General features: G+C 44.5%; 1 protein-coding gene across 6 annotated transcripts in view; it reads right to left on the bottom strand.

Moving 5' to 3' along the window:
• KCNMA1 (potassium calcium-activated channel subfamily M alpha 1) overlaps positions 1-26324 on the bottom strand; it is a gene marked incomplete at both ends in the record, with an annotated part of 673962 nt that overhangs the window by 451594 nt on the left and 196044 nt on the right. For all 6 annotated transcript variants that reach the window (XM_084245122.1, XM_084245124.1, XM_084245123.1 and 3 more), the window contains one exon: positions 23444-23605. In XM_084245122.1, coding sequence (XP_084101248.1) covers positions 23444-23605 — 162 coding nt within the window. The remainder of the gene's footprint in view (positions 1-23443; positions 23606-26324) is intronic.

Here is a 26324-nt window from a genome sequence, read left to right as displayed (position 1 = left end):
ATGTCTTGCTTCTTTAGGGCAAAGGAGAATCTGTCTCTGGCTAAGATGGGGCAACAATGTGGTGAGCTCATGGCCACATTTGCCTTCTCCACCTTCAGCACAATGGATAGTATTGGATGGTATGCTGTCTCCCTTCCACCACAAGCATTCAGGAAAAAAACGTGATTCCAGAATCTAGAAACCTAGAGCGGGTGTACTGTTGTTACTATAGACCTAGGGTAGACTGTAAGTCCAAAGACATTACCTCTGTGATCCCCAGTTTCCATATTGTAAAGAGAGATCTTAATTCCAGAGCTCATTACTTTCAGCATATTCAAGATGTTCAAATGCCAAATGAGAGAGCACCTTGACAACTGGTAAGAAGCACTGTGTGCAAACAGAAGGCACTATTATCTTCATTACAGACCAAGTAATCGTTGGTGATCACTTGGCAGGAAGGATGTAGGAAGTAGTTTCAAGACAGAATTATTATTCATTGTTGGACTATTTGTGTCGTGTTGTAAATGACAGGTCTCTGCCCCATCCTCTGATTCAAATTAAAAGCCTCGTTCCATGGCCCCTACATGTACATTTGTTTTCATTGTTCAATTACAAACACCAAGATGAGATGCTGATGACACCCTTGGTAATTGTCTGGTTTCTATTCAGAAGTTCTTGGTTCATGAGCATTGTTTCATTTGATGTTTGGGGAATAATCAAGCCTTCCCCTGACGCTGTAGAAAACAGTGTCTGTTTAACAATTTCAATGTTAAATCGAGTAATAATAAATAACCAAGAAAGACAACAGACAGGAATTTCACAACACAATTACTTAGTAGAGAATTACAAGGTTACCCCCACCTCCCTCAAGGGCCACTGCCCAACAGGGAATCAGAATGTTCTTCTGATACTAATTAGGTTAAATAGCAACTTAATGTTATTGTATTTTAAAGAGGGAAGTGTTAAGTCATCAACAATTTTTAAATTAAAACATAAAATTATCTTCTACTTAACGAGCAATAAGAACACACTTGAATTCTTTTTCATGGGCATATAAAGGATATTAGTAGGTACAGAAAGGAAAGGGAAAAGAAAACAACTGCATAAATATATAGGAGGGGAAAACAAGAGTATAGAAAAGAAACAGAAAGAAGTAACTGAGAAAGGCATCCAGGAAGCAGATTTAAACAATCAGACATAATCAGGCAGAAAAGAAAATAATCAACCAACCAACGTCAACAGCAAGAACTAAAGAGCTACTTTCATAAAGCAACCTGTATTTTTGGAAGATTATCAGTAAAAGCTTTCAAAGCTATATTACAGATTTTAAAGCTGTATTATAATTACAGGTATTAAAGGGTGACCTTGTGATAACTGCTTCCTTAATGAGATAAAACCACGTTAAGACTATATACAGCTCACGGGCCAGCATCTCCTCACCCCTACCCCAGAACACCATGTTATGCTATTTTTCCACATAAAGCACTCGCTGTCTACATGAGCCAGCATTTTCATTAGGTTTACCACTTCCTGAGGCAACTTGGCCAGTTTCCTCAGTCCATGGAATGGGGATGCAAACGATACCCACATCATAGTAGGAATGTGAGGGGTTAAATCGATAACCTAGGGAAAGCACCTGGCACTGTATGTGGCACTTAGTAAATCCTTAATAAATAGCGTTTGCCATAAGCTGGAGTTACAATCTAATGTCAGAAGGAGAAAATGAAGAAATGTGTGTACATAGTTCAAACAATAATATTCCAGAAATGTTAAACATCTACAAGTTCTTTGACAGGTTAAAGGCATCATACTCAGCACCACCCACTTCTCATTCCCAACATGAAGAACGTTCTTCAGATTCTACCAAGGAGTTTTCCTGTTGCATCTCCTTTCTGCCTTTGGACTTCTGCCTTAAGCCTTCTGGCTGGGGTCCCTTTCCCAATAGTGTTCTTTGGGAAGTCCATCCTGGATCTAAGTTTGAGAAACATTCCCCTTATCTCAGGCCTTTATTCAGCCCATGGTTCAAACATGGACTCACTTGGTTCCTTCATTTCCCTCACAAAGGGATCCTTTCATTCAGCACAGCTCCTTAGGAGCGATTCTTCTTGCATTACTTTCTCAGCTTATCACACCAAAGAATCAAGGCACATTTCAGGAACCTGGCAGAAAATGTTGACCCTTCCTCCCCCAGGGTTCTACTCATGAACCCTGTTCCATCGAATGCACCCTTGAAGCCAAAGGACCACATTCAACTCAGAGGCTTGCACATAGCAGGTGTTCCAATGAGAGAATGTCTGCTGAGTGAATGGTCACATCTGCCCTCCCAGCTGTGTCTCCTGCCTTCCTTCATGTGGAATGCTGCATCCCCACCCCTGAATCCACTGAAACCCCTCTGGTACTTTATATGGAAGGTGCCTTTGTTTTGAAGGACTGATGCCACAACCACATCCCCTGTCTGCTGCTGACTTCAAGGATTTTAAAGGAGCACAGTGGGCCTGATGATGTAAAATGACTTTTCTACTTCAAAGAAAAAACACAATGTCCTCTTAGAAAGTCAATTGTTCTGGGCAACTCTGCCTTTGGGATCTTAGAGTCCCATATGGAACAGGAATAGCTTTCCTATTTTTGTTCAAGGAACTGAGAATTAAATAACCAAAGGAAAGCTTATTTACACCAAAATGGATCTAAGAGATCTAAGAGGCTCTCATCCATTCAACAGATTGATTCATTCCGAGGCTACTAGATTCCAGGAACTAAATGCTAATGCACATCGGGGAAGCAGCCAGACAAAATTCTCTGCTTTTTTGGAACTAATAAGAAGTCTAGTGCAGATGGGGGAGTAAGAATGACAAATAAAATAAATGACAAATAAATAAATTATAATACAGAATTACAAGTGTTATAAAGAAAAATAAAAGATACAGAGGACAAGAAATAGGGATAATTTAAAAAAGGATTTATTTTAAAAATAAAAATTGAAAGTTACATAAAATATAAGGAAAACTCCTGCAGAAACTGACCATAATATGTTGTGTCAGCATAGACATGTACCCCACCCCATCCAAGTCTCTTTCCTTTTCTGCAGACTCTCTATTGTACCTTCTAGCGCTGAAATTCTATTTCTCTAAGCAACAGGTAGCAATTTGAACTGAGACTGATGTTTGCTGAGATCTAATGACTTTGGCCTAAGGTTCAATGTCATGAGACAACCCCGAAATTCCTGGAGAAGCCATCAAATAATCCATGTGTGCTCTTTGCTGCAAATAATTGTGAGGGCAATCACAAATGCACTTGTGACTTTATTTCCTTTAAGTGTTGACTAGAAACAATGTTAAATCCAGGTCTTTCTTCCCCTCTGAAACCTAAAGACTAACTCCTGAAAGATACTTAACCCCTTAAAAGAGTAAGAAATGGGGCTCTCAGAGCAAGGACACTCTGTAATCTGCTCCAAGCACCCACTTATCCTGGAATCACGCATGGGAGCACAGCAGGGCTCCTGATGAGGGAGCAACGGGCTCCCTCTTTGTGGTTCTCTTTCCCACTCTTTATTTTTCACAAACTGATACAAGATTCAAGAGGAGGCTCTAGGAAAAAGTCAGTTTGGACTGTCCAGAGAAGAGAAATCATCTATGCAGTATACTTGTCAGCCCTACCTAATTAATAGCTCCTTCTCTGAGTCAGTATCCTGCCTGCTGAGGGAAGCTTGCTACGCTGGTTGAGGAGGAGCCAGGAGACTGGGCCAGGAGACTCAGGGAACAGCCCCTGGCCCTGGGAAGTCCCTCATGAGCACTGAGCCTCCCTCCCTAGGCTCTTCTTACCTACCGGACAGTTCTAGCTGCTTTTGACGTGTTAAGTCAGCTCACAACCCCACAGAGAAGGTGTTATTGTTATTCCCATTTTACAGATGAACTAACTAAATGAGACACAGAAGAGCAGCTTTTCTGACATTACAGAGTTTATAAATGGGGAAGATTTACAGCCTGTGTTTAACCACTCAAACTGTCAAAAGAAATATAATACAAGCCACGTGCAATTTTTTTAATTTTCTAGGAGGCACATTTTTCTCGACACTTACTGATTTACTTACAACTATAAAGAGATTTAAAGACAAATAATTTTCCATGTGGGGGGAGGAAGTGTTTTCACCTGAAGTTCACATATATGGCATGTTTTCCTTTTAAGGTTACAGTGTTGGAGGCCCCCCACCCCCAGGCCATTTTCACCTCTCTTTCGCAGAGAAACTTGATTTTGTTCAGGGATGGAGGGAACTCCCTGTCAGAGACCCTGGTTTCACTCTGGGTTACAGCTGGTTAGTCTGAGCCAGCAGGCGTGGTTTCATTCCACCACTAGTTGATCTCAGGACCCAGCATCTGATTCAGTCCTGGCCCAGGACAAAAACAGTACCCATGATCCATCTCTCTTGACCCTTATGCTCTGGGGGTCTCTGGGCAGTGGTCCAGAAAGAGACCCAGGGAGCTTTTTTTTATCTCTTTCTTTTAATTGTGGAAAAACAAACTGTCTTAACTATCTTTAAGCAACAGTTCAGTGGCATTAAGTACATTCACCTTTTGTACAATCATCCCCAATATCTATCTAGGAAGCACTTTTTTTTAAAGTCAAAAGAAATGGGCGAAATGAATTTTAATAAGATACTTTGTTTAACCTAGATTGGGTTTTGGAGCCATTGTGCATTTTCATGTTAAGATGTAATCACATAAAAATTATTGATCAGGTATTCGGCAACAGTCTTCTACTAAATTTTGTATTAACTTTACATTTGCAGGACATCTCAATTCAGACTGGTCATTTCACAGGCTCCACAGCCACCTGGGGTTAGTGGTGCCCATGCCAGAGAGCCTGGGTCTAGAGCTTCTCAGGCCTGTGTGTGCTCAGTCAGCTCAAGGGCATCCCCAGGGAAGAGCAACAATCTGTCTGTTTATGAAAGGTACGTGCGTCACCATCAGCTCTCCAGGGCAGTCTGTGATTCACTGTAGGGCCCTACATGATGTCTGACTCTAGCAGTTCTAGATTGGCATCTTTAATGCCTCCCCTCCCCCTTCCCCAAGCCCACATCGTCGTCATCATGCTTACAGACAGCACAGGTCAGGGCCTAAAGGAGAGTTTTTCCTGCTGGGGCAACTCTTGTGCTTTCTGGGCCCATCTCCCAGCTGCGAGATGACCTCAACAGTGGAGGGGGAGAAGGCACCTACGTAGGCACTCCCAGGTTGAGCCAATAATAAATAAACACATGCTTACGTAAAATGAGGGAAGCTCGTGTGCAGAGTTGAGGCAAGCAGCAGTTGCCATGGAAACCAGTCAGTCTCACTCCAGACTTTTCCCTGATGCCTTGATCATTTGGTGGCTGATGAAGCCCAGTAGAGAGGCATTGTCCCTGTACCTATGGAAACCTTCCAAATGGGCCCATAATGATAAAGGCAGATCAAAGAGGGAATGGTTACATATCTTTTCCATCCATCACCACATCAACCTTTGGACTTGGGTATTACCCAAAGTAGAAGAAAATAAAACCACCTTTGTCTCAGAAAGAAATCAAGGAATGACAATACAGATACGGTGACCCCTAAAAGGAAAGCAATGAAAACTGTCCCAACTGTCCATGGGAGTAAATGCTTGGCTGGACAAATGGTTATGGCTTCAGTGGCTTTTACCTGCCCTTCCCTGATGAAGAACACATCCTCTATGGCAAACCCCTGGCTTGATCTTCTCTTGCTCATGCCATGTGTGTTTGGGGTCTTCCAACTCAAGTCTTCGCATACTCATTCATACATTCACTAATTTTTTTAATTAATTTATTTTCTTACATTGTTGTTAATTTTTGGACAGTATTTGATTTCTCCCCTCAGGTGTTGTCCCCATGGTTCTCCCACCACCACAGCACCCCTGATCCATGTCCCCCCACCCTTCTGCTCTTCCCTCCCCTGTTTTGGCCCTTCTCCCTCCACCTCCCTCCCCTGCTGTATGCCTCAGATCTATGGCCAGCTTGCAAGTTTTGTCTTTTTCTTTCCTGACCCTTTGTTCAGTTTCTCTAAATTCCACATAAATGAGAAACCATCTGATTTTTATCTTTTTCCTCTGGACTTATTTCACTTATCATAATCCCTTCCAGCTCCATCCATGTTACCGCAAATGGCACGAGTTTATTTTGGGGATAACTGAGTGGTATTCCATTGCCTTCACTTCCTCTTCAATGAGTGGTATTCCATTGCCTTCACTTCCTCTTCAATGATAAACTACGGAAAGAACCTGGGCCATCAAATCATAGGAAGTTAGGGGTTTTTTTTTGGGGGGGGGGTTTGGGTTTTTTTTTTTGTGGGACCCTCGCCGGTGGTCGGGGATCGAACTGGCACTGCAGAGGCTGCGGGCAGCCTCGTAACCCAGTGCTCAACCACTGCACCACCAGGGGAGGCCCGGAACTTAGTTTTAAATCTCAATTCAGATGCTTCTTAGACACATGGTTTTACCTAAGTCAAGAAAAACTCCCTGTGCCTTGGTTTTTCATCTGTAACAGGGGAATGGAAACAAAGTAACATTGATCAATTGTCAACCATATACTCAATCTATTTAGTATTGACTCACATCTGTGTTTTGGCCCTAGATTTGAGCTCCTTGAATGCAGAGACCATATCTCATTCCATTTTGATCATCAACAACTACCAAGCAGAGAACCTGGAATTTCCATATCCTCAGTAATAGCAGTTGAATGAAGACATGACAAAGTGGTTTGAGGCATTTTCTCTCTCTCTTAAAATTTCATCCTCACAGGAAGTCTCTCATCTTGTTCAGAACTACTTTAGCCTAGTACAAGACAAAGGGAGTGACAATATGAAAATACGTATTTCCCACTCTTGAGAATTTTAAAGTATAATGCATTTGTTTAACAAACAATTTATATAATAGTTCTTCTATGCCAGCTATTGTTCTAAATGTAAATATTAGCTCACTGAATCCTCTAATAACCCTACAAGGCAGGTACAGTTATTATCCCCTGCCACTGGCCCGAGGTCACACTAGCACATAGCAAAGAAAAACTCAGATTCAACTGATTCTACAGCCAGTGCTCTTAACCACTCAGCTGATGCCTTTAATAGGGTACACGTGTCACCTCCACGGTGAATATTAAGAGAGTACAAGGGAGGTAGGTTATGGTGTAGAAGATGACCCCATACTACATCTTAAAGATGAGTGGGGTTTGACTACAGAGTACATGGAGGACAAGAGATGGGAGGCCGGCTGGAAAGAGCATGGGGACCAAGTGACAGTGAGTCCTGACCATCTGCACGAGGAACTTGGACTTTAGTCCATTAGCCACCACTGCAGGTGTCTGAACCATGAACCTAAGCAAAGCCTGCCTGAGGGAAAATTCATCGAGCAATGGCTGGCAAGGTAAGGAGGAAGATGGGGCACACAAGGAGAATGACACAACAGCTCTTCTAATGACTGAAGGGAGACGTCGCAGGGCCTAAACCAGGACAATGGGGGTAGGAGCATGGATAGAAAATCTACAAGACTTGGCTATTGCCAGAATGTAAGAGAAACCAGGTCCAGGTAGCTCTCACTGGGCACTTTCTTGACCACCCAGAGTGGCACATGGACTCTTGATGGCACTAGTTTCCAGTGCAGGCAAGACGTGGGACTCTCTGGGACTCTCTTGAGCAGTACTTGGAAATGTAGGCTGAGTCATTCCCAGTTATGTGTTGCTGGTTAATGAAGCCAAGATGGCAAATTCAATCCCCACAAAGAATACCAGCCACCTCCAATGTGAAAGACAGCGTGGCACATCAGCTGCAGTCCTGTCTACGACATTACCCTATAAGTCACAACCCCAGGATGTAAACCCAGCCTGGGCCTCTGAGCTAATGGAGCTTTCTATTCCAATTCCCATTATGCTGGGAGGGGAGGAGCAAAAAAATGAAGAATGAGTAAGGATTTGGGAGTGAATGATGACCCAACAACATGATTTGTCAGCCTTCTTCCTAGCTTTACCAATTGTCTGAAATCCTCTATCCAGCCCCAGCTTGCATAAATTCCTAAAGAAGGTTCTGTCTGTCATCAGAATGAAATAGATGTCAGATTGCAGGCACAATAGATAGACTTATAAAACTGGTAAAGAGAATTTTGCTTCGGTGTTTTCCTTATTACTTATCTATCAAATTTGAAATTTTGGAATTGCATTTTCATCTTGATGAGGCAATGAAATCCTAGCAAAATTTTATGGCTCCCAGGATGAAGCCAAGGACTCTTTCTGTTCCCCACTCTGTAACTCTTGCAGACTTTTAAATTCAAGTCAGGACAAAAACTGCTTTTGGTCACAGGCAAAATGTATTTATCTTTGTAAGCACAGCCATTAAGATGTGAGCATGAATACCTGAAGAGATAAAACATTAAGAAAACAAGAAGAAATAGATGGTGATACTTCTGAAGCAAGAAAGGAAATGATGACACACTAACCCCACTGAAAGCTTTTGGCGGTGCAAGGAGAGGCATCTATGGAGGTTGGAAGAACAGAGCCCATGAGTAGTCCAAGAGGGAAGCTCTGCTGTAAGAGGGCTGTAATCAGCATGTGCTCTGTACTAAGAGAGTTTTCAGAATGGATGTAAAAATGAGAAATTCGTGCTTGCATTTCTGTTTATAGAACCACTGTGGTTCTGAAACCCACCCCCAACACTTCCCTAACACTGAAGATTAAGTCTCCGGGTAGAAAAATCTGAAGTCAGACTACAGCATAAAAAAAAAAAAGAAAAGAAAAAGGCTGATGCAGAAAGCTAAGAACTTTCTGTTCAGGCAGTCCTAACTTATGGAGCTGGGGTATCAAATACTAGACAGAGGCAGGAAACAGGGGTTCTTATCCACATACTGCTTTTAACTGACTGTGTGACCTTGGATAAGTCTCACGTTAATCATACATAAAGTGAACTTTAGGGAATGTTATCTAGAACAAAAACTGCTAGGACATAATAAGGCATAAATAACACTGGTACTGCCACCTTCCAAGCCATCACTCAGAGCAGACATCACTGATCTTTCACAGTATTCTTTAGAGCAGAGGCCCAATTACTCTTTGTTGCTGAGCTTGAATCTTAGGTAAAGCATTCTCAGTAATCACTGCTTATTAATCAGAATGAGCCCAGAGGAGGGAACCGGTTCTCCATTCCTGGACTTGATCTCTTTGGACCCTTTAACATCAGAACCATGAAATGTTGCATAAACCTGTAGTCTCATTACTAATACCCTTAACTAAGTACAACCCCCCTTTTCTCTTTTCTCTTCTCCTTGGCCTTTTCCCAAGTCTTAGCAGTGAAGGTTATGAAAACCCTGCAATAAGTCCATGCCTGAAGCTTCAAAAATCACCTTGTACATTTTTCTTGAGTCGCTTTGCCTTAAGTTTCCCCTCTCTGATAAAAAGCCCCTCCTAGGGATATTGTCTCTCTTCCTTCTTAAGGATTTCATCAGGATAGAGAATGCTTTGAGATCATGTGAGAGAAGCCTGGGGAAGTTCAAAGGCATTTAATTATTACCCTTAGTTCTTTTGAAAATTATTAAAGAACCCACAATTAGAAATTCAGATTTCCCCCAGATCCCTAGAACAAACAGCTCACTTGTAAATGGCTTAATGTGTCTGTTTAATGTACACAAAATTATCTTTCAAGAAAGCGGATTGTTTTTCATGTCATTTTGCATCTCTAAATATACCTCCTATGGCAAAGGGATTGGGACTTAAGGTCTGACAAAATCTACAGCAGAACTAATTAGCACCAGAGGCTGTCTGAAAGAGAGTTAAATGAAAGAGAATCTGGTTACTTATTTATTTCTGTCCTCCTAGCTAGATCTCTCCATTGCAACTGGGGGTAGAGGAATTGTATCTTACAGGGCTGGAAGGATGGGTCCTGAATTGCCTCTGCAAGGTTTGTTTGCAGGAGATAACCCCCCAGCCCCCAACACAGCAACTCCCTCTGGGCCAAAGTGCTATGGAAACCAGCTTCTGTGCTGAAACTTCCAGGGAAAAACTACCAGATAAACCTACTAGTTTGCAAAGTGGGCCCAGGGCAGAGGAACAGTAATGTTTTATAATTTAGCACCAGGGACAGGCCCAGTGCTTACTCCCAAGGACACAATCTCTGCATAAGTCATGTAAATTAAACTGAAATGGTGATCCTATTAATGGTGTGTTGCAGTTACTTTTTAAGTTTAACAAGCTTACCTAAAATGAAGTTTCATTTGGGAAATGTCTGCAAACCCAATTTTGCTAATCACCCACTGTGTCCGTACCCTTGTAAATTTGGGGGTTATCCTAGTAGTTCCCACCAACCCCCTGGGTATGCTACCTTGCTCCAGAAATAAAAAAATGTCATTCACCAGAGCAATGTCTTCTCGTTCCTCAGTTCCTCCTGTGCCTCTGCCGGGCACTATTTTAACTAAATGTGCCTCTTATGAAATGTTGATGGGTGCAAAGAGAAGGAGCTGCTTCTGCCTCTGGAAGAGGAAGGGACTTTCAGGAACTTGGTAACTGGCATCAGGAGTGGTTCTGTGAAAGCAATGCAAATATCAAAGGCCTAAGACCATCACTCACTTGGGGTCTCCTCCCCAGCAGCTGCTCAATCGGAAAGAAAGCTCTGAAAGTCAGTTTCAGCGCTAGTGGGTTATCAAATCAGAACATGATCCCCTCAAAGGTGGTCAGCTGTTTAAAGGTGATTCCAGGAGGGAATCTAAGGCTGCATTGGTTTATAAGAAACCAATTCCTCAGAGAGGACCTGGCCCTTCTGAATACTATCTTCCTCTTAAGGCATCATTTCTCCTACTCAACTCCATAGGCCCTGTTCCCTCTGCTAGATGCTCCTTTTCATCATCTGTGCATATTGACATTCACCTGGTAAGGAGTCAAAAAGGAGGAGAATCACAGATGAGTGACAGGCAAAGGCCTAAACCAAAGGAGAATTTAGACTTTATTCTAAATGCATGCTAGGTTGGGGGACGCCATGCAGGAACACCCCTTGACTACCTCCTGCTTTTCTCTAGATGCTCTGGCAGCTGAGAAAAAGACTTCTTCTCACTCCTTTTGCAACTCTCCTCGTGTCCAGTACATAGCCAAGTCAGCATGCACCTGCTGCCTTTGCCGACTGAAGCCTGCCTTTTCTGACTCACCATTCTGATTGAAGGACAGCAGAGGGAATGAGAAAACACAGAATTATTTGGGGCTGTAAAGAAGTAAACTACTGACAGACTACTGCTACCCCTCATTTCATCTATGGAAACACCAAGACCAAGGTCACTGAAAGATTATAGCAGAGCCAGGATTAGAACATGGTTTCTGCTGACCACAGTACCTCAGATGAAAAGTGATTGCCATCTCTACTCCCAAACTGTCCTCAAACATCACACAAATCCCCAAGGCCCAAGAGAGATGCACTGCATGGACCTAGGGGAGTAAACTCTTGTTCCTCTTTCTGATGATTTAAACTTTCTTTCTGGAAAAGTCTGAGGTAGCCAAGAAACCAAGTTGCCCACCTCACAGCTCAGGAGGAGACAATAACTTCATGGCAGCTTCCCAAGAGCCCATGCAGGGGCCTGTGGGATTAAAAACAACAGCTTTCCTTTGCAGGAAGTTATTCCCCGCTCTCCCTGGGGGCAGAAGCCCAGGCAGGCGACTCTGTGTGCCCAGCTGATATAATTAGCTCCAGACAGATCTGGAATGACACATAAGGAGAGTGGCCTAGACCCCCTCCTGATGGGATTGAAACCCCATGCCTTCCTGCGTGAGTCTGGCCCCAGGCTAACACACCCAGTGAGCCTGTGAGGTACCAGGGAGCCCGCAGCCTCTGCCCCCTGAAATGCCGCCCTTTTGTGATTCTGCCTCTGTTTCAAGCTATTTTTAGTATAAGCAAGGCCTGATTTTAAGGGAGGGTGGTATGGGAACAGGGTCTTTTCTTGCTTTCGCTTAAGATAATCGCTTCACCAACAGCCACAAAACAGGCAGAAAAAAGAAGACTGAAAAGAGAAAAGGGGAAGAAGTCAAAATAAAGCCTCTTTGGGAGAAACCAGTATGCCTAGTCCATTAACTTTCTGGATGACCCACCTCTGACAAACAATGCAGGCCAGCAAGTCTGCTTGCCCAGGGAGAGGCACATGCAATTTCAAGGTCATCTTCAATGCCCTGGGGAAAAACCTTGGTTTGTGAACTGGGGACCAAGCTTCCACTCAGGCAGGACCCTGCTTTCCTAGCTTTACCACACCTTCCACATCAGCGCCAAGCCTATTTTATGAGCCAAAATTAAGCGGCTAAGCAGAAAGATAGCCCTAGTGCTTAAGAAGCTCAGGTGCATTTAATTGAGTTTTTAAATGTCCTCATTCCTGAAGAAAGGCTGGGAAGCAACTATTCTGTCCTAATTCCCTCACTACTCAAACACTAGAGCACATTTTCTGTAACAAAATGTTTAGGGTAAATGGTGGATTTCTGTTATTGTTGCTCCCCTGATGTAGTTGCTTTTCTAGAAAAGCCTCATTCTGGATCCACATCCTAAAAATGGGGCTTCTAGTGCACCAAATTGGGATGTTTGGGGCCTGCAGGCACGAGTCAGTCTGCCTCCTCCTAAACATAGCCGAGTAAATTAAACTTGGAAGCATCAGCTTGCATGTGGTCCTGAGTGTGACTCTCCAAGCACGTGCTCTCTGGTGATGACAATGGCTGGGGACTGATTTTGTCATCATCATCTCTATTTTTGAATCTCCCTGCTAAACAAGCTTCCTTGCAGCTAAAATGGAGGCACAAAGGGGAGTCTCAGTCCACCAGGCTATTTCTCTTGCAAATAGACGCTGCTAACTGTCAGTATCCCTCAAAGACCCTGGGGGGAATAGCTGGGGGAGAAAGTTCTTCCCAGCCCAAGATGGCAGGCATAAAACACAGGCATTCTGTTTGCTATATAGCTGTTTCCAAGGAGTGCCAGCTTTTACTGGTTGTGGAGGGAGGGAGGGGGGATTAGTATAACACCAATCTATCAACACCTTTGCTCAGGTCCTTTGGGTATGGCAGCAGGAAGACACAGGAATAAAAAAAGTAGACTCCATAACTTGTCCAAGGACTGATGGATGGGTCACAGGTTCTAATTTATCACCAAACTCTATTTCAAAAACCTTGCCACTTAAAAGCATCCCAGCAAAATAAATGCATAACATTTTCACTTTCAACAGTTTGGATGATTTCACTTTGCAGACTTCACTGGATAAACCAACATGTGTCCAGTACCTTGAGTAGCGTCTGACACTTAGTAGGTGTTCTGAGAATGTTTGAGGGAATGCTTTAATAGCTCAGAAGAGAGGTTTGACACATGTCCTCATCTTCTGGTGACTTAACACTTTCCTGCATCCTTCCATTGGCCCAGTAGTCAAGTCACTGCCCACCAAAATAATGCTAAAGATACCTCCCCCTGACACCAGCACTGACGTGCCCTCTGAAACCAGGCCTCACTCTGTCAGCCCTGTCCCCTGTCCAGGGAGGACTGGACACAGGAACCTCTTTATACAGCTCTCATCTGTCATCCTGCCAAGTTGTTTCCTGTGACACATGCCTACAATGTACAGCTCCTCGGGAGAGCCCAGCCTGCCCTCCAGCCCCCAGCCAGCTCGGTGAGGATCTATGAAGTGAGAATTTCCTGGCTGGCTTGACAATGGTGAGTCAGGTTGGCATGAGCCAGCCTCATGAATGACAGAGTCTGAATTGTCTGCACAGAGCAGGCATCGTTGGCTGGCTGGACCTATCCTGCCTGACCCTTACAGATAGCCATGATCAGTGCTCTCTCAGCACTGGGGGGACATCTAGGTTTGGCGAGGTCTGATGGCTGTTCCTTCTTACTCCATACCCCTGTATGTCTCCATCCCAGCTATTCCCTGCATGGCAGGGTGACAAGGCTCACACGTCATTAATAAAAATAATAACAGCTAATACTTACTAAGCAGTAACCCTGTACTAGGTACTATTCTACATGCTTTCCATTCATCAGTGCAGCAAATTTTCACATCAAGAAGCAGGGACTATTATTATCCCCACTGAGCAGATGAGGAAACTGAGGCACCAAGAGCTGAAGCAACTCGCCCAGAGTCAAAATCCAAGAGACTGGAGGAGCTATGACTTGGGAACCACAGGCTGGTTCCTAAGCACACCCTCTACCTCACATCATGGCTCTTCATATTCCACAGGCCATGGCATTCCTACCCGAGGATGCACATCCTAGGGAGACAGGAAAAACAGGAGCTAGAGATTTGGGGTGCTATGTGTACCATCTATCTGCCTTGTCGATTTCGTCAAATGAAAAAGAAATACAAGCAACCAGACAGAGACCAAAAGGAAGAAGGAGCCCTAGTTCACATAAAGCTGAATCGGCAAGGGGCAGGGATCCTCCCAACCAGCCCCATGGAGAGACTGAAACAGAGACAACCAAAGCGAGAAAAGTTGGCAAGGAAGACCCTAAGTGTCTAGCCTTACGTAGTAGGCACAGGACAAAGCAGTCATCCAATCCACCAAGACAACTCCAAAGGAGAGGGGAAACAGCAGCAGCATAGGTGCTTACCTCCAAAAGCCTGGGAGTCAGAGAAGTCAGGCCAGGATGGCATGGGGGCTGCTCCTGGCCAGAAAAAGGCTCTTCCTCTCTCCAGAGCTGTCTGAGGATTGATTTCTAAAACTCTCCTTCATTTTCTCAGAGGATGTAGAAGGAGCCAACATACCAACTAGTAAAATTAGCAGCTGCCTTTGCAGAAGGCATTAGAGAGGCCAGCACACAGAGCCAGCGTGGCCTACAGAGTGGCAGGGCAGACCGGCAGTCAATAAGGCTGGGGCAACCCACCTGCGGGCAGAACGAGGGGTTCCCTCTATAGTAGTGACTCGACTCTGGGCTGCTGGATGGGTCCTGGTATGCCAGCTACTCGAGAATGCAGGCAGGTAGAATGGGAGATGCAGGGAGTGACCCTGCCACAGAATTGCCAGACACATCCCACTGACCTTGATAAACTGAAATTCATATGCTGAGCCCAGCCAGGAGCCTGCTGTGGAACTTGGGTCCTCGCTGACTCTACTGTGGGATCTATTGCACTTGTGGGAGCAAATGGAGGCATGCCTCTGTGAGAGGGGGAGAGAGGGAGCATCTGTACCATTAGCCTGTGCCATGGGGAAGAGGGGAAAAGTCCCATTAGCCACTTAGACAGAAATACTGACAGTCAGAGAGCAGGCAGGGAGCTTGATAATCTCAGCCGGGGGTTGGAATACTTTTCCTTTATGGGGTCAGACAGTAACTATTTTAGGCTGACGGGTATTTCAGATTCAGTGGATACTACTCAATTCTGCCACCGTAGAGTTACAAAATAGTCACACACAATATGTAAATGAGGGCATGGCTGCCTCCCAACAAAACTTTGTTTATGAAAGCTGAAATTTGAATTTCATAAAATTTTCACATGTCACAAATTTTTCTTCTTTTGATTTAAAAAAAATCATGGCTAACCCATCCTTAGCTTATGAGCCAAACAAGACAGGCAGTGAGTCAGATTTGGCCAACCGACTATCTTTTGCCAATACTCGGGCTAGTTAAATGTTTCCCAGAGTGGGTTCTTTTCCAGAGGTGTTTCATGGGAAAGGGTTCCATGGTAAAATAAGAATGAGAAACGCTGAGCCAAACAAAGCCATCCTGCTGTCTTTCTGCAGGATCTGCTTGTGTTTTCCCAGGCTGATCGGTACTGGCAGTCTCAAAATGAGGGTGAGAAAAGAAGTCAGCCCAGGTTCCCAGGGAACCATTTTTATCCTGGAGCATCTCCTAGATCAAATTTTCTGTAGAATCTCATTACAGCAACAGGGTGAAGTCTAATCATCCGCAGCAACAGCACCACAGATGGCAATGCTGCCTGCCACTCTTCCAATACCTCCAGGGATGGCAGCTGGAGACCTCCTGGGGGGGTGCCTGCTGGGTTCATCACTTCCCTGACTCACATTTGCCCCCCAGTGATGCTGGGCTACAAATAGCAAAGCTAGTGCATGTTTCATCAAAGATAAATTTGCAAATTTAATAATATAAAGAAAGCACTCCTTTGACAGTTTGAGACAAACCCATAACATAAACTCTACTACTACACAAGATAACATCAAAAGCCATTATTAAGTCTTGGAGGGGAATCACCAGGCAGTTCCTTTAAAAGAAGCCTCATTCAGGGGAATTAAAACAACGCAAGTAAACTCTCAATTTACTCCACATAGCCAGAGAGCAGGACAGACCCTAACCTAAAATATTAAAATATATAGGCCTGTGAAACCTCTGGTCTTTTCCTGCTATGTATAGATTTTGTGGGTGACATAAAAATTTTACCTAGATTTACCTAAAATGTTAAAAAAAAAAAAAAAACAAGGGGTCAGACGAGAGGAAGAGTGAGCTGGAAATGCGAGCTGTGTGTCACGTGCCACCAGACACTACTGAAAAAGAGAAGTAGAGGAGGCTGCTAAGAAATGTCACCAGCACTATGGGCCACTGAAGAGCAGAAATGCAGGAATGAATATCACATATTTGATTAAGCGTATGCCCATCAATGGGCAACTGATCCAATTTCATGTGCAAACAGCATAGCTGTGAACGCATCTATTTAACTCTATTAAACCAATAGGATTATTTCTATTTGAAGGGCATATTTGATACATATTTTCTTTTGGGCCCTTGGAGATAAGGATAAAATGGTCCAGCCTATGTGTATAATGTTAATGTGAAATGCCACCCATGCGATATATTTAAGAAGATAAAGAGAAGACTGGCATTTCACTTTCTCCTACTTCAATAGATCATCCTCCAGACATTAATGCAAGAAGCACATATTTTCTGTTCATGGATTAGATGCATACATTTCCTGGAGCAATATTCAAATGCGGTAGCATGGGAACAAGAGGAAAACAACCAAAAAAGCAATTCTAATGACTCTATCTTTGCTGAAAGAGTTGGTAGCTGATTGACAAGACCAGTTTCTGAAGAACAGCACACAACACTGAATCTGCAAGAGTTGAGGTGCAGCCCAGCAGGGAAGACAATGCTTGCACCTTGCGGGGAGGTCATGTTGGCCACCAGACATAGCTTTCCTAGGGAGACAGTCACTCTGACACACTAAAGTCAACATGAAACTGAATATGAACAAGGTGTTAACATAGATGCGTGAGTTGTACACCTGTTCTTGTCCACGTGTGTGTCTGTGTCTATCACTTTCTCCATGATAAGTAGGTTCTCTGACACTGGTGCTCTGTGCTATCTTATCTCAGGAAATGTCTTCCCATCCCCCCTCTGCCTTTCAATTTCCTTATTTATAAAACAAGGAGACAGAAGGGGCTGCTTTTTCAGCCTGCTTGTGTCTATGCAAGTGTCTTTTACTCTTGTGTCACTTTTCTAATAAACCTGTTCTTCAAATATTAAAAAAAAAAGAGATGAAGTAGACCAAGGGTCAGCAAACTGTGACCCAAGAAACAAATCTGGCCCACCACTTGACCCTGTTAAGTAAAGTTTCATTAGAACACACTCATACCCACAAATTGTCTTTGGTTTCATTTATTTATTTATTTGTTTGTTTGTTTATTTATTTATTTATCTACCTATGTATTTATTTTGAAGTAATGTTGGTTTACATTGCAGTTTATATTTTGGAAGTACATGATCTCCTCTCTTAAACTACAATAGCAAAGTTGAATAGTCGTGACAGAGTCTCTATGGTCTGCAAAGCCTAAAATATGTGGCCCCTAACAGAAAATCTTACCAACCCTGAACTAGATTATCTCTAATAATGACTCAGAATTCTATAAAATACAAGCAAACAATGCAAAAGCCTGCTCTGTGTGTTTCTTGCCCTCTTTGTTTACACATGCTGCCTCACTCTTAGAAGGATTTACTGTGGCTCACAAGGCTATTAGAACACATAACCTCCTACATGTGAAGTCCAAATAGGAGAGTAGGAAATCAATACAAAGATGAAAACGACAGATGTGGCGATGCAGAAGGAGGGGTGCAAATACATAAAATATGAACCACTGTACATTCTCATGTGTCACCAATGTGGCTTTAAGCAGTCATACAAAGACAGCCATGATCCTTTCACCAATTTAGTGTTCACTGGGGGTTCACCAGGACAACATGGCAATCCCTGGCACAAAGAACTATTTGTCTCTTTCTGAGCTTAAAGTAGATAACATGAGATAAAATGAACAAAGTCCACCCAAATACCCAAGTATCTGTGAGGTATCTCAGTGGCAACTGCTTCACTGAAATGCACCCCAGTGTAAAACTCCAAACCCCAAAGTGAAATTTATCAGTAATTTATCCAAAAATTTTAAATAAGCATGTGCTATTTTCATGATCAGAAAACACTAAATATTTTCAAATTAAAAAATATAGATAAAGGAAGCAGTAACCCTGGACAGCCTGTGCTTACTTTGATGCAGAACCCTTCAACTCCAAGAGAAGGGCCTGCTGTTTTTGTGAAGCTAAGCCCCGGTGCTGAGGCAAGAGATTAGGCCCAGGTGGGCTATTCTGAGACCTGGTCAAGGAGCTGTTAGCACGCTAATGTGGAGGTGTGAGGCGTTATCCCTGAGAAGTGTTGGTGAAAGGTGACTGTCATTTGTCATTTATTGCACAGAGCTCTATAACTCTCTCTAGTTTACCAAAAGAAATAATTCACATCCTAGTAATTTACAGCCTTGTACCAATGCCTAGAAGAGAGCTCTGCACAGGTGAGAATAAGCACTTGCAGAAAGATGTGCTGAGAGGTCCTGAGGATCCTATATGAAAGGTGAGTCCCTTTGGCTCTTTAGCCAACAGATATGCTGAGGTGGTCTGGGCAAATCCTTCTCCAGAGGGACCTTAACTCTCAATGCCCCATCTTTGAGACTCACCTGTGACAACGAGACAGGTAAGAAGAGGCCCAGATGTGGTGGTCAACCTCCTGAGCAATGCATCCAAGGAAAACAAATCAAATATTGAAAAGGGAAACTCTGAACAGCGGGGTGTCTAGTCTTGCTTTGGTCCCATTGTTGCAAGGATAAACATTTGGATAGCTCAAAACAAACACCGCTTTGGTTCTGAACAGGCAGTGCTGCTTTCTCTTGTGCACTGAGACTTCAGTGTGAAATCTCTTCCTTGCTCACAACAACATCCTGCCTTTTCCTACAAGAGAAATTTGGTTCTGAAGGTATCTCCTGGAACTCTGAGATGCCCAACCTCTGCGGGAGCAGGGGCTGGTGACAGCTATCTGAATTGGAGTAAGTCAGAGCAACCTGGGCAGAATTTTCTCCAAAGGGACGGTCAGAAAGCAGTTGGCATCATGGCAGTGCCAGCAGGGAGGCCTGAGCAGATCGTGTTAGTCTGTGCAAATGTTAAAAGAATCAGGCCAATCCAGCTCTAGACCTAATTGGCTCAGAGATGGTAATGGCAAAATGTCATAACCAACGTGAAGGCTGGCAGTGGTTTAGCCAAGAAGAGACATTATCTTCAACTGGAAAGTAATGACATAGAAAAAGCACTAGACAAGGGCTGGACGCCTGCAGATAAAGAGCCTGCTTCTGTGGCTAGAGGCTGAATATTCTTAGGCAAGACTGCCCTTTGTTTGCCTCAGTTTCCTCAACTATAAAATGGAGATGGGGCTTTCCTGTGGTGCAGGGGTTAAAGACAGCACTATCTATTGGGTCTCCCCTTGTGGCACAGCAGTTGAGCTCTGGGCTGCGAAGCTGCCCGCAGCCTCTGCAGTGCCGATTCAATCCCCGGCCACCAGCAAGGGTCCCACATAGCGAGGGTCCCACATGGATTGGCAGACCTCTCCTGCCGCGCCTGCTGCTTCCCTCAGCAGTGTATTTCGTCAGTCTGCCTGTTCTGTTCCCCTCTCCGGCTCTGGTGAATTCTCCCACCCTCCTGCACTTCTGACCATACCTAGTGCTTATATAAATAAATAAATAAATCTTTAAAAAAAAAAAAAAAAAAAGACAGCTCTATCAAGCTATCCCCAGCCCTGCAGCATAAATTGGATCCCCTGCTGGCCAGGGAGCAACCCACATGGTGCAGCAGACCTCTTCTGCCTCGCCCGCTGCTCCCCTCAGCATTGTATTTCAGTAGATCTGCCTGTTCTGCTCCCCACTCTCTCTCACCCCCCGCACCTCTGGCTTATACCCCAGTTCTTGTATGCATAAATAAATAAATCTTTTAAAAAAAATAAATAAAATGGAGATGAATTCATTGATAAAACTGGCTGGCTTTCTTCCTTGCAATGAGCCCCTACAACACAACAGCCAAATGGGAGATACAGAATGAATAAGACATGGTCCTGACCTTTCAAACTCATCATAATATCTAGGTCCTTGCATACTGATGGGCTCACAAGAGGCTCTCAATAATGTTGTTGCTGATAGTTGTATTGAGTAGGTGCACTTGGCCTCTGATTTCCACTTCCAAAATATCACCCACATCTCTCCACTGGCTGGGCTTAGTTCAGGTCCTGCCTCACCTTGGTCACTGCAGGAAATCTCTGCATCCCATCTCAAGAGCTGGAGCTCACTCCCCTAAGTGCTTAAAACCCCCAAGCTCCCCCCTCACCACTTGGTCTCTGCTTGTCCACTTGGGATTCTGTCTGCACCACCACCAATCACAATACCCCTCCCTCAAATCTCCTTTTCCTGGAAAATTCAGTGCAAATTCTTGAGCTTGGCATTTGAAGGTTAAGCTGTCTCCAGTCTACCTCTGCAGTCCTACTTGCTCTTGGGTGCCTTTGTGTTCACAGCCCAAACTTCATTCCCTCAAAGCCCCAGGTCTTTTCTGTGCCTCTGCTGCTCCCTCACTTTGGAATGCTTTGCGCTGCTCTGAATTAGCATGAGTTAAGTTAGCATTTCAATATGCTTGCTAATGCAAATGCTTTCTGTTTTATTTGGGGTCCTTCTCAGTTTCTGACCCCACGAAATAGTGTGTTTCTGGTTTTTATTTTTTGTCTTCTCCACAAGCAGGACTGCGCTTGGTTCCTCTTGAAATGGGACTTGCAGCTCACAGCCTTTCTTTCCTATGATGGCTTTCTTAACTTCCTAACTCCCCATACTCAGCCTCCTTGCTACACATGCAATGCTGGTACTGATAGCAGTTCTCCAGGCAGTCCTTCCATAACTTCCATTCATGATGCAATGGAATCGGGATTATTCCTTGTTTCCCACTGGCTGAAAAAAATTCAGTGCAGTCATGCTTGATAAGCATTAGCTAGCACTGATGGAAAGAGAGAATTGTTGATGATGGCCACACTTATGCAGCAGACATCCCATTTGTGCAACCAAACTGTGCTCTCCTCGCCCACCATCACACTGGACGTATAGAACACACTGTTTCCACCCTGTCCTGTGTGAAAACCCAGATGCAAATTTCAAGCTCTTTAGGTTTCCCATGCAGAGTTCCCTCCTGGACAAACACGAAAGAGCAATGGAAACATTGCAGGAGCGGGGAGGGGAGATGAGGACGGTCATAACCAGCATAGCCCAAGGCAAGCCACCTTCATTCCCAATCTCTCCTGGGCGCCTCTGGCCCAGATGGTCCCTCACTGTCTTTCTCCATGCAGCAACTGGTCTTACCAGCTGCTGACCAGCAACTGGTCTTCTCTCTCCTCTCCAAAATTCCAATTTTAAATTTCTCCCCTTTAGGTCTCCCCGGTGGCACAGAGGGTTGAGTGCAGCTCTGTGAAGCTGTCCACAGTCTCTGCAGCGCAGGTTCGATTCCCAGCTGGCTAGGGAGCAACACACAGGGCGAAGCAGACTGCTCCTTTCTCACCCGCTGCTCCTCTCTGCAGTGTACTTCGGTCAATCTGCCTGCTCTGCTCCCCACTCTGTCTCTGGTGAATCCTCTCACCCTCCTGTGCCTCTGGCCTGTACCCCAGCTATTGTATAAATAAAAAATAAATATTTTAAAAATTAATAAATAAATTTCTCCCCTTTCTGCATTGCCACCAATTGACATCAACCATAGAGAAGATTAAGCTCAACTTGGGCCCCTCAGCTACCAGAATCCGGTCCTGCTAAAAGGCTGTTTGGCCACTACCCTTATGACGCAAGAAAGACAGCCGTGCCATAGTCCTCCCCTCAAGCCACTGTGAAACGTTTATCCCAAACATAAGGTACAGTTCTTTCCAAGAACAACTGTCTCCACCTCCCTCTGCAGTCACCACCTCACTGAGGCTTTGCTGTGAAGCATCCAGGGTAAAGATATCTATTTTCTAGTATCCCTACCTGATCTCTGACCCAGTCACCAGGACATCCTCATTCATTTTATCCATATGTGGAACCACTCTTATCAAACCCACACACTCATATTCCATACTCAGAATGGCCCAGATGCTGGTGTGTATGGGATCTTACATGTTATGACACTGCCCAGGGACAGTGGCCAATACCAAACAGTTTCCAGAATCATCATAATAAATCATTTGGAATGCAGCATCCCTCTAGGGAAACTCCTGACCCAGGGCAGACCCAAGAAAACTAGGAGACTAGGCTACCTGGGTTAAGGTGCCCACCTGGAGTCAGAGTATGACCAGAACAGGGTAACCAACTTGTGCCTGTCTTCCCAGACATTGCACTGTCAGACCCATGTCCAGGCATCCCTCAGTTCAAGGCAAACAGGTGCAGTTGGCCTTTTCCACCCACAATCCTTGCCAAGAACCAGGAGCTCAGGGAAGCCAAGCTCTATACAAGAGGATAGAAAGGATGTGGGAAACATCAGAGGATGTGGGAAACATACAGGAGGGGGCAGGAGGAGTCTGGGCCCCAGATGGGCCTGGGAGAAAGCTTCGTCAGAAATAAAGTCATACATCCAGTGATCCAAGCCCAAGGCCAGGCAGTCTCGGGGGGCTGTTGATGAGTTACATCACCAGAGTGATTGAGGATTTCACCATGGGCAGGATCCAGATCACCCAGGATGGGAGATCAGGAAATTGCCCAAATAGTGTTCTCTGCTTGGCAACCAGAGGACAATGGCAACGTCCCCAGAAGACCAGCAAACCCACACACTCATATTCCATACTCAGAATGGCCCAGATGCTGATATTTATGGGACCTTACATGTTATGACACAAGTTTCCTTGACTCCCCCCCTTCTCCTACCCAAGATTGTGTGTGTGTGCACATGCACATGTGTGTGTGTGCATGCACACCTATTCCCTTGGCAGAGGAAATGTTCTGATCTTCCTCGACAGACCCTTTCTGCCCAGAGTCTGACCTGCTTTGCAAATCTCTTCACCAACCACTGGCTTAGACATGCACAAGGAACCCAGTGTCTCCTCCATGACCACACAGAAGCACTCACCATTCACCCCCACCTCCCAATGACCTGGAGGAGACCCAGCAAAATATCACATCCCCAAAAAACAAAGCAACATTGGACCAGACAGCAGTCCACCTCCTGAGAAGAGGGAACAGGGGACTCACCAGGACTCTGCCAGTCAGTGTCTGGGCAGATATCATCACCCCCGCCCAGTCCTTCACGGAGGTCATCCAGCCGACCTCGGCTGCCACCGCCTCCTCCTTTTCATCCACTGGCTTGAGTGTGCCATCTGCCTGGCTGGAGCCATTATTAATCTTCTGGGCCTCCTGGAAACAGAAAGAACAAGGGTTGAGACACCAGGACCAGGTGGATTTAAATACACAACCTACCCAAAAGAATCAAAGCCCCCGGGTCCTAATGGAGATAGAAGATGGTTTGAAGATTCGTGGGGAAGCAAGGAGGAAAGGGTGATAGCTTTGATAATATTTTTTTCTTTAATCTTTCTTAAAATATGTTTTCTTTACTTTCTCTTAAAATGTTTTCATGAAAGAAAGAAAAATGAGAGTATGTGCTTCCATTTCTGAAAAACGCCTCACTCAAGAGTTTGGAAAGCATCACATCAAGGGTCACGGAGTGGTGGCCTATGGGGCAGTGGGATTGGCAGCGGTCGGCTCCACCTGCCCAGTCCCAAGCCCTTCTCAGAGGACCACTTGTCATTCCTTTCTCTGTGGAAGTAACATTGATTTCTAACAGTATATAAGTTTCAGGTTTTCAGACTTAGAAATAGCAACATCTACACCTACTACAATATGCTCACCTCCAATAGTCTAGTATCCATCCTTCAGCACACAATTGACCCTTGTACCCAGTTCATCCACCCTGTTTCCCCCTTCCTTTCTAGTAACCACTATTTCAGTCTGGTACTCTTAGAGTTTATTGTTTTGCTTGTTTCGTTTGTTCATTTGAAGATATGGAGAAAAGGGAACCCTCAAACACTGTTGGTGGGAATATAAATTGATGCACCCATTGTGGAAAACAGTGTGGAGATTCCTCAAAAAAATGAAGAATAGAAATTCCACATGATCCAGTTATCCCACTGCTGGGAATTTATGCAAAGAATACAAAAGCACTAATTCAAAGAGATATGTGCACCCCCTTGTTCAGTGCATCATTTTTTGCAATAGCTAAGAGTCAGAAACAACCTAAGTGTCCCATCAACAGATGACTGGACAAAGACGTGGTGTGTATACACGATGGAATACTATTCCTCTATTAAAGCGACAAGAACAAAGAAATCCTACCATTTGCAACATCAGAAATGGATGTTAAGGAGATTGTACTCATTGAAATAACTCAGAGAAAGACAAACACCATATGACTTCACTTGCCTTTCCTTAAAGTAAATTCTAATCTCCTTATCTTGGTCTGTATGGTTCCAAAGGCTGAGAGGCCCTCGCCTGCCCCAGGACGGACCCTGAGCAGTTGGATCACTCCATCCCCCTGGCAACACTAATGGGCCAGGGATGGTTGTGTGACATATGCCAATCCAATACAACTCAAGCCTGGAGTTTTTGCTAGAAAGTGTAAGAAAAGGAGCCCACCCTCAGGAATGAGACAACCAAGGTGGAAAGCGGAAATGATGGAACTCGGTGCCATCACTGAACAATGTATCCACCACAGACCTTTTCAGCTACAGGAGATGATAAATTCCCCTTCTTGGCTTAAAAAGCACTTAAAGAAATAAGGCTGATGTCAGCAGATCACTGAGTTCCACATAGGCTTCTAAAGTGAACGCCTTTGCCCACCAAAGTGCCCTCTGCCCGGAATACTCTTTTCCAGAGGGTCCCAGCTTGCTCCTTCACCTCCTTAGGTCTTTGCTCAAGTATCACCTTTGCAGTGAAGTCTTCTCTGGCCACTTTTTTAAAATTGCAACTCTGCCTTCTCACAGGACCACCTTTCTTCTTGATTTTTCCTCACAACACATGAGCAAACGATGTTTACTTAATTATTTCATTTACAATCTGCCTTTCCCAACTGCTGGATCCCAAGAGCCTAAGCCGTACCTGGTATATAGTTGGCTCAATAAACATGAATGACTGAATCAAAAGGGTAATGAGTGTCGGCCCCTTTCTGACTAGAAGCCTGGGCGCAGGGTTGCCAAATAAAACACAAGACACCCAGAGGGTTTTGATTCAAGTAAACAACAGAGAATATTTTTAGTGTAAGTATGCCCCAAATGTTGCACAGGACAGACTTATATGAAAAACATCTTCATTATTTATCTAAAATTTAAATTGAATCAGGCCCTCTACTCAAATACCCACTGAGATTATTTTTGCAAACACAGACTTTTAAAGATGCCAGCAAATTATGTTTGTCATTTAAAACCTAGAATTGATTTCCAAAGCAAACAGACACTGGGGACCATTGTGAGTTGTGGGGGGAGAGGGTGAAGCAAAGGCGGAAGTGAAAAATCTTAACTGCAGTGAGTGGGTGCGGCAGTGAGGCAAGCAGAGCTGGGAGGCAGGCGTGAGGGATACTGGATGAGTCATCCTCGTGGGGACTTGCAGGCAGGCAGGAAGCTGCTCCTGACTTCTGGTTCTCTCCCTCCATCCGCCCCACTCAGGGAAACTGGGAGGAGAGAAGCAGCACCAGCCATGGTAGCGCTCCTGTTTTATTTTCCAAGTATAATGAGTCCAAGAGAGCTAGAACAATCCAAGAAGAGGCCTTGGAGGGGGCACCGCAGAGTGGGCATATTTGGGGGCTCTTTTCTATGCTCATGTCTGTGGAGCCTCTGCCCTAGTAGCATATGGCCAGTCTTTGACCCGTCAGGACCCCACGTGGAGAGTGAATAGGGAGGTCTTGGAAGACACCAAAGGCCTTGGCCCAGGGGTATAGATTCAACTCTTCCACCCCTCTGAAGCCTCCCCTGTGAGATGGGGACTGTATCACCTGCACGGGTGAAATTAAACAGTGACAAAGGGCCAGCAGTATGTGTTTAGTTAGTGCCACCACTTCCTGTTTCTCCTTACTGACACTCCAGCA

Source organism: Talpa europaea, assembly GCF_964194135.1.
Source record: "Talpa europaea genome assembly, chromosome: 10".
NCBI lineage: Eukaryota > Metazoa > Chordata > Mammalia > Eulipotyphla > Talpidae > Talpa > Talpa europaea.
Note: the sequence above shows the minus strand (reverse complement) of the source record. Positions and strands in the feature narration are given on the sequence as shown.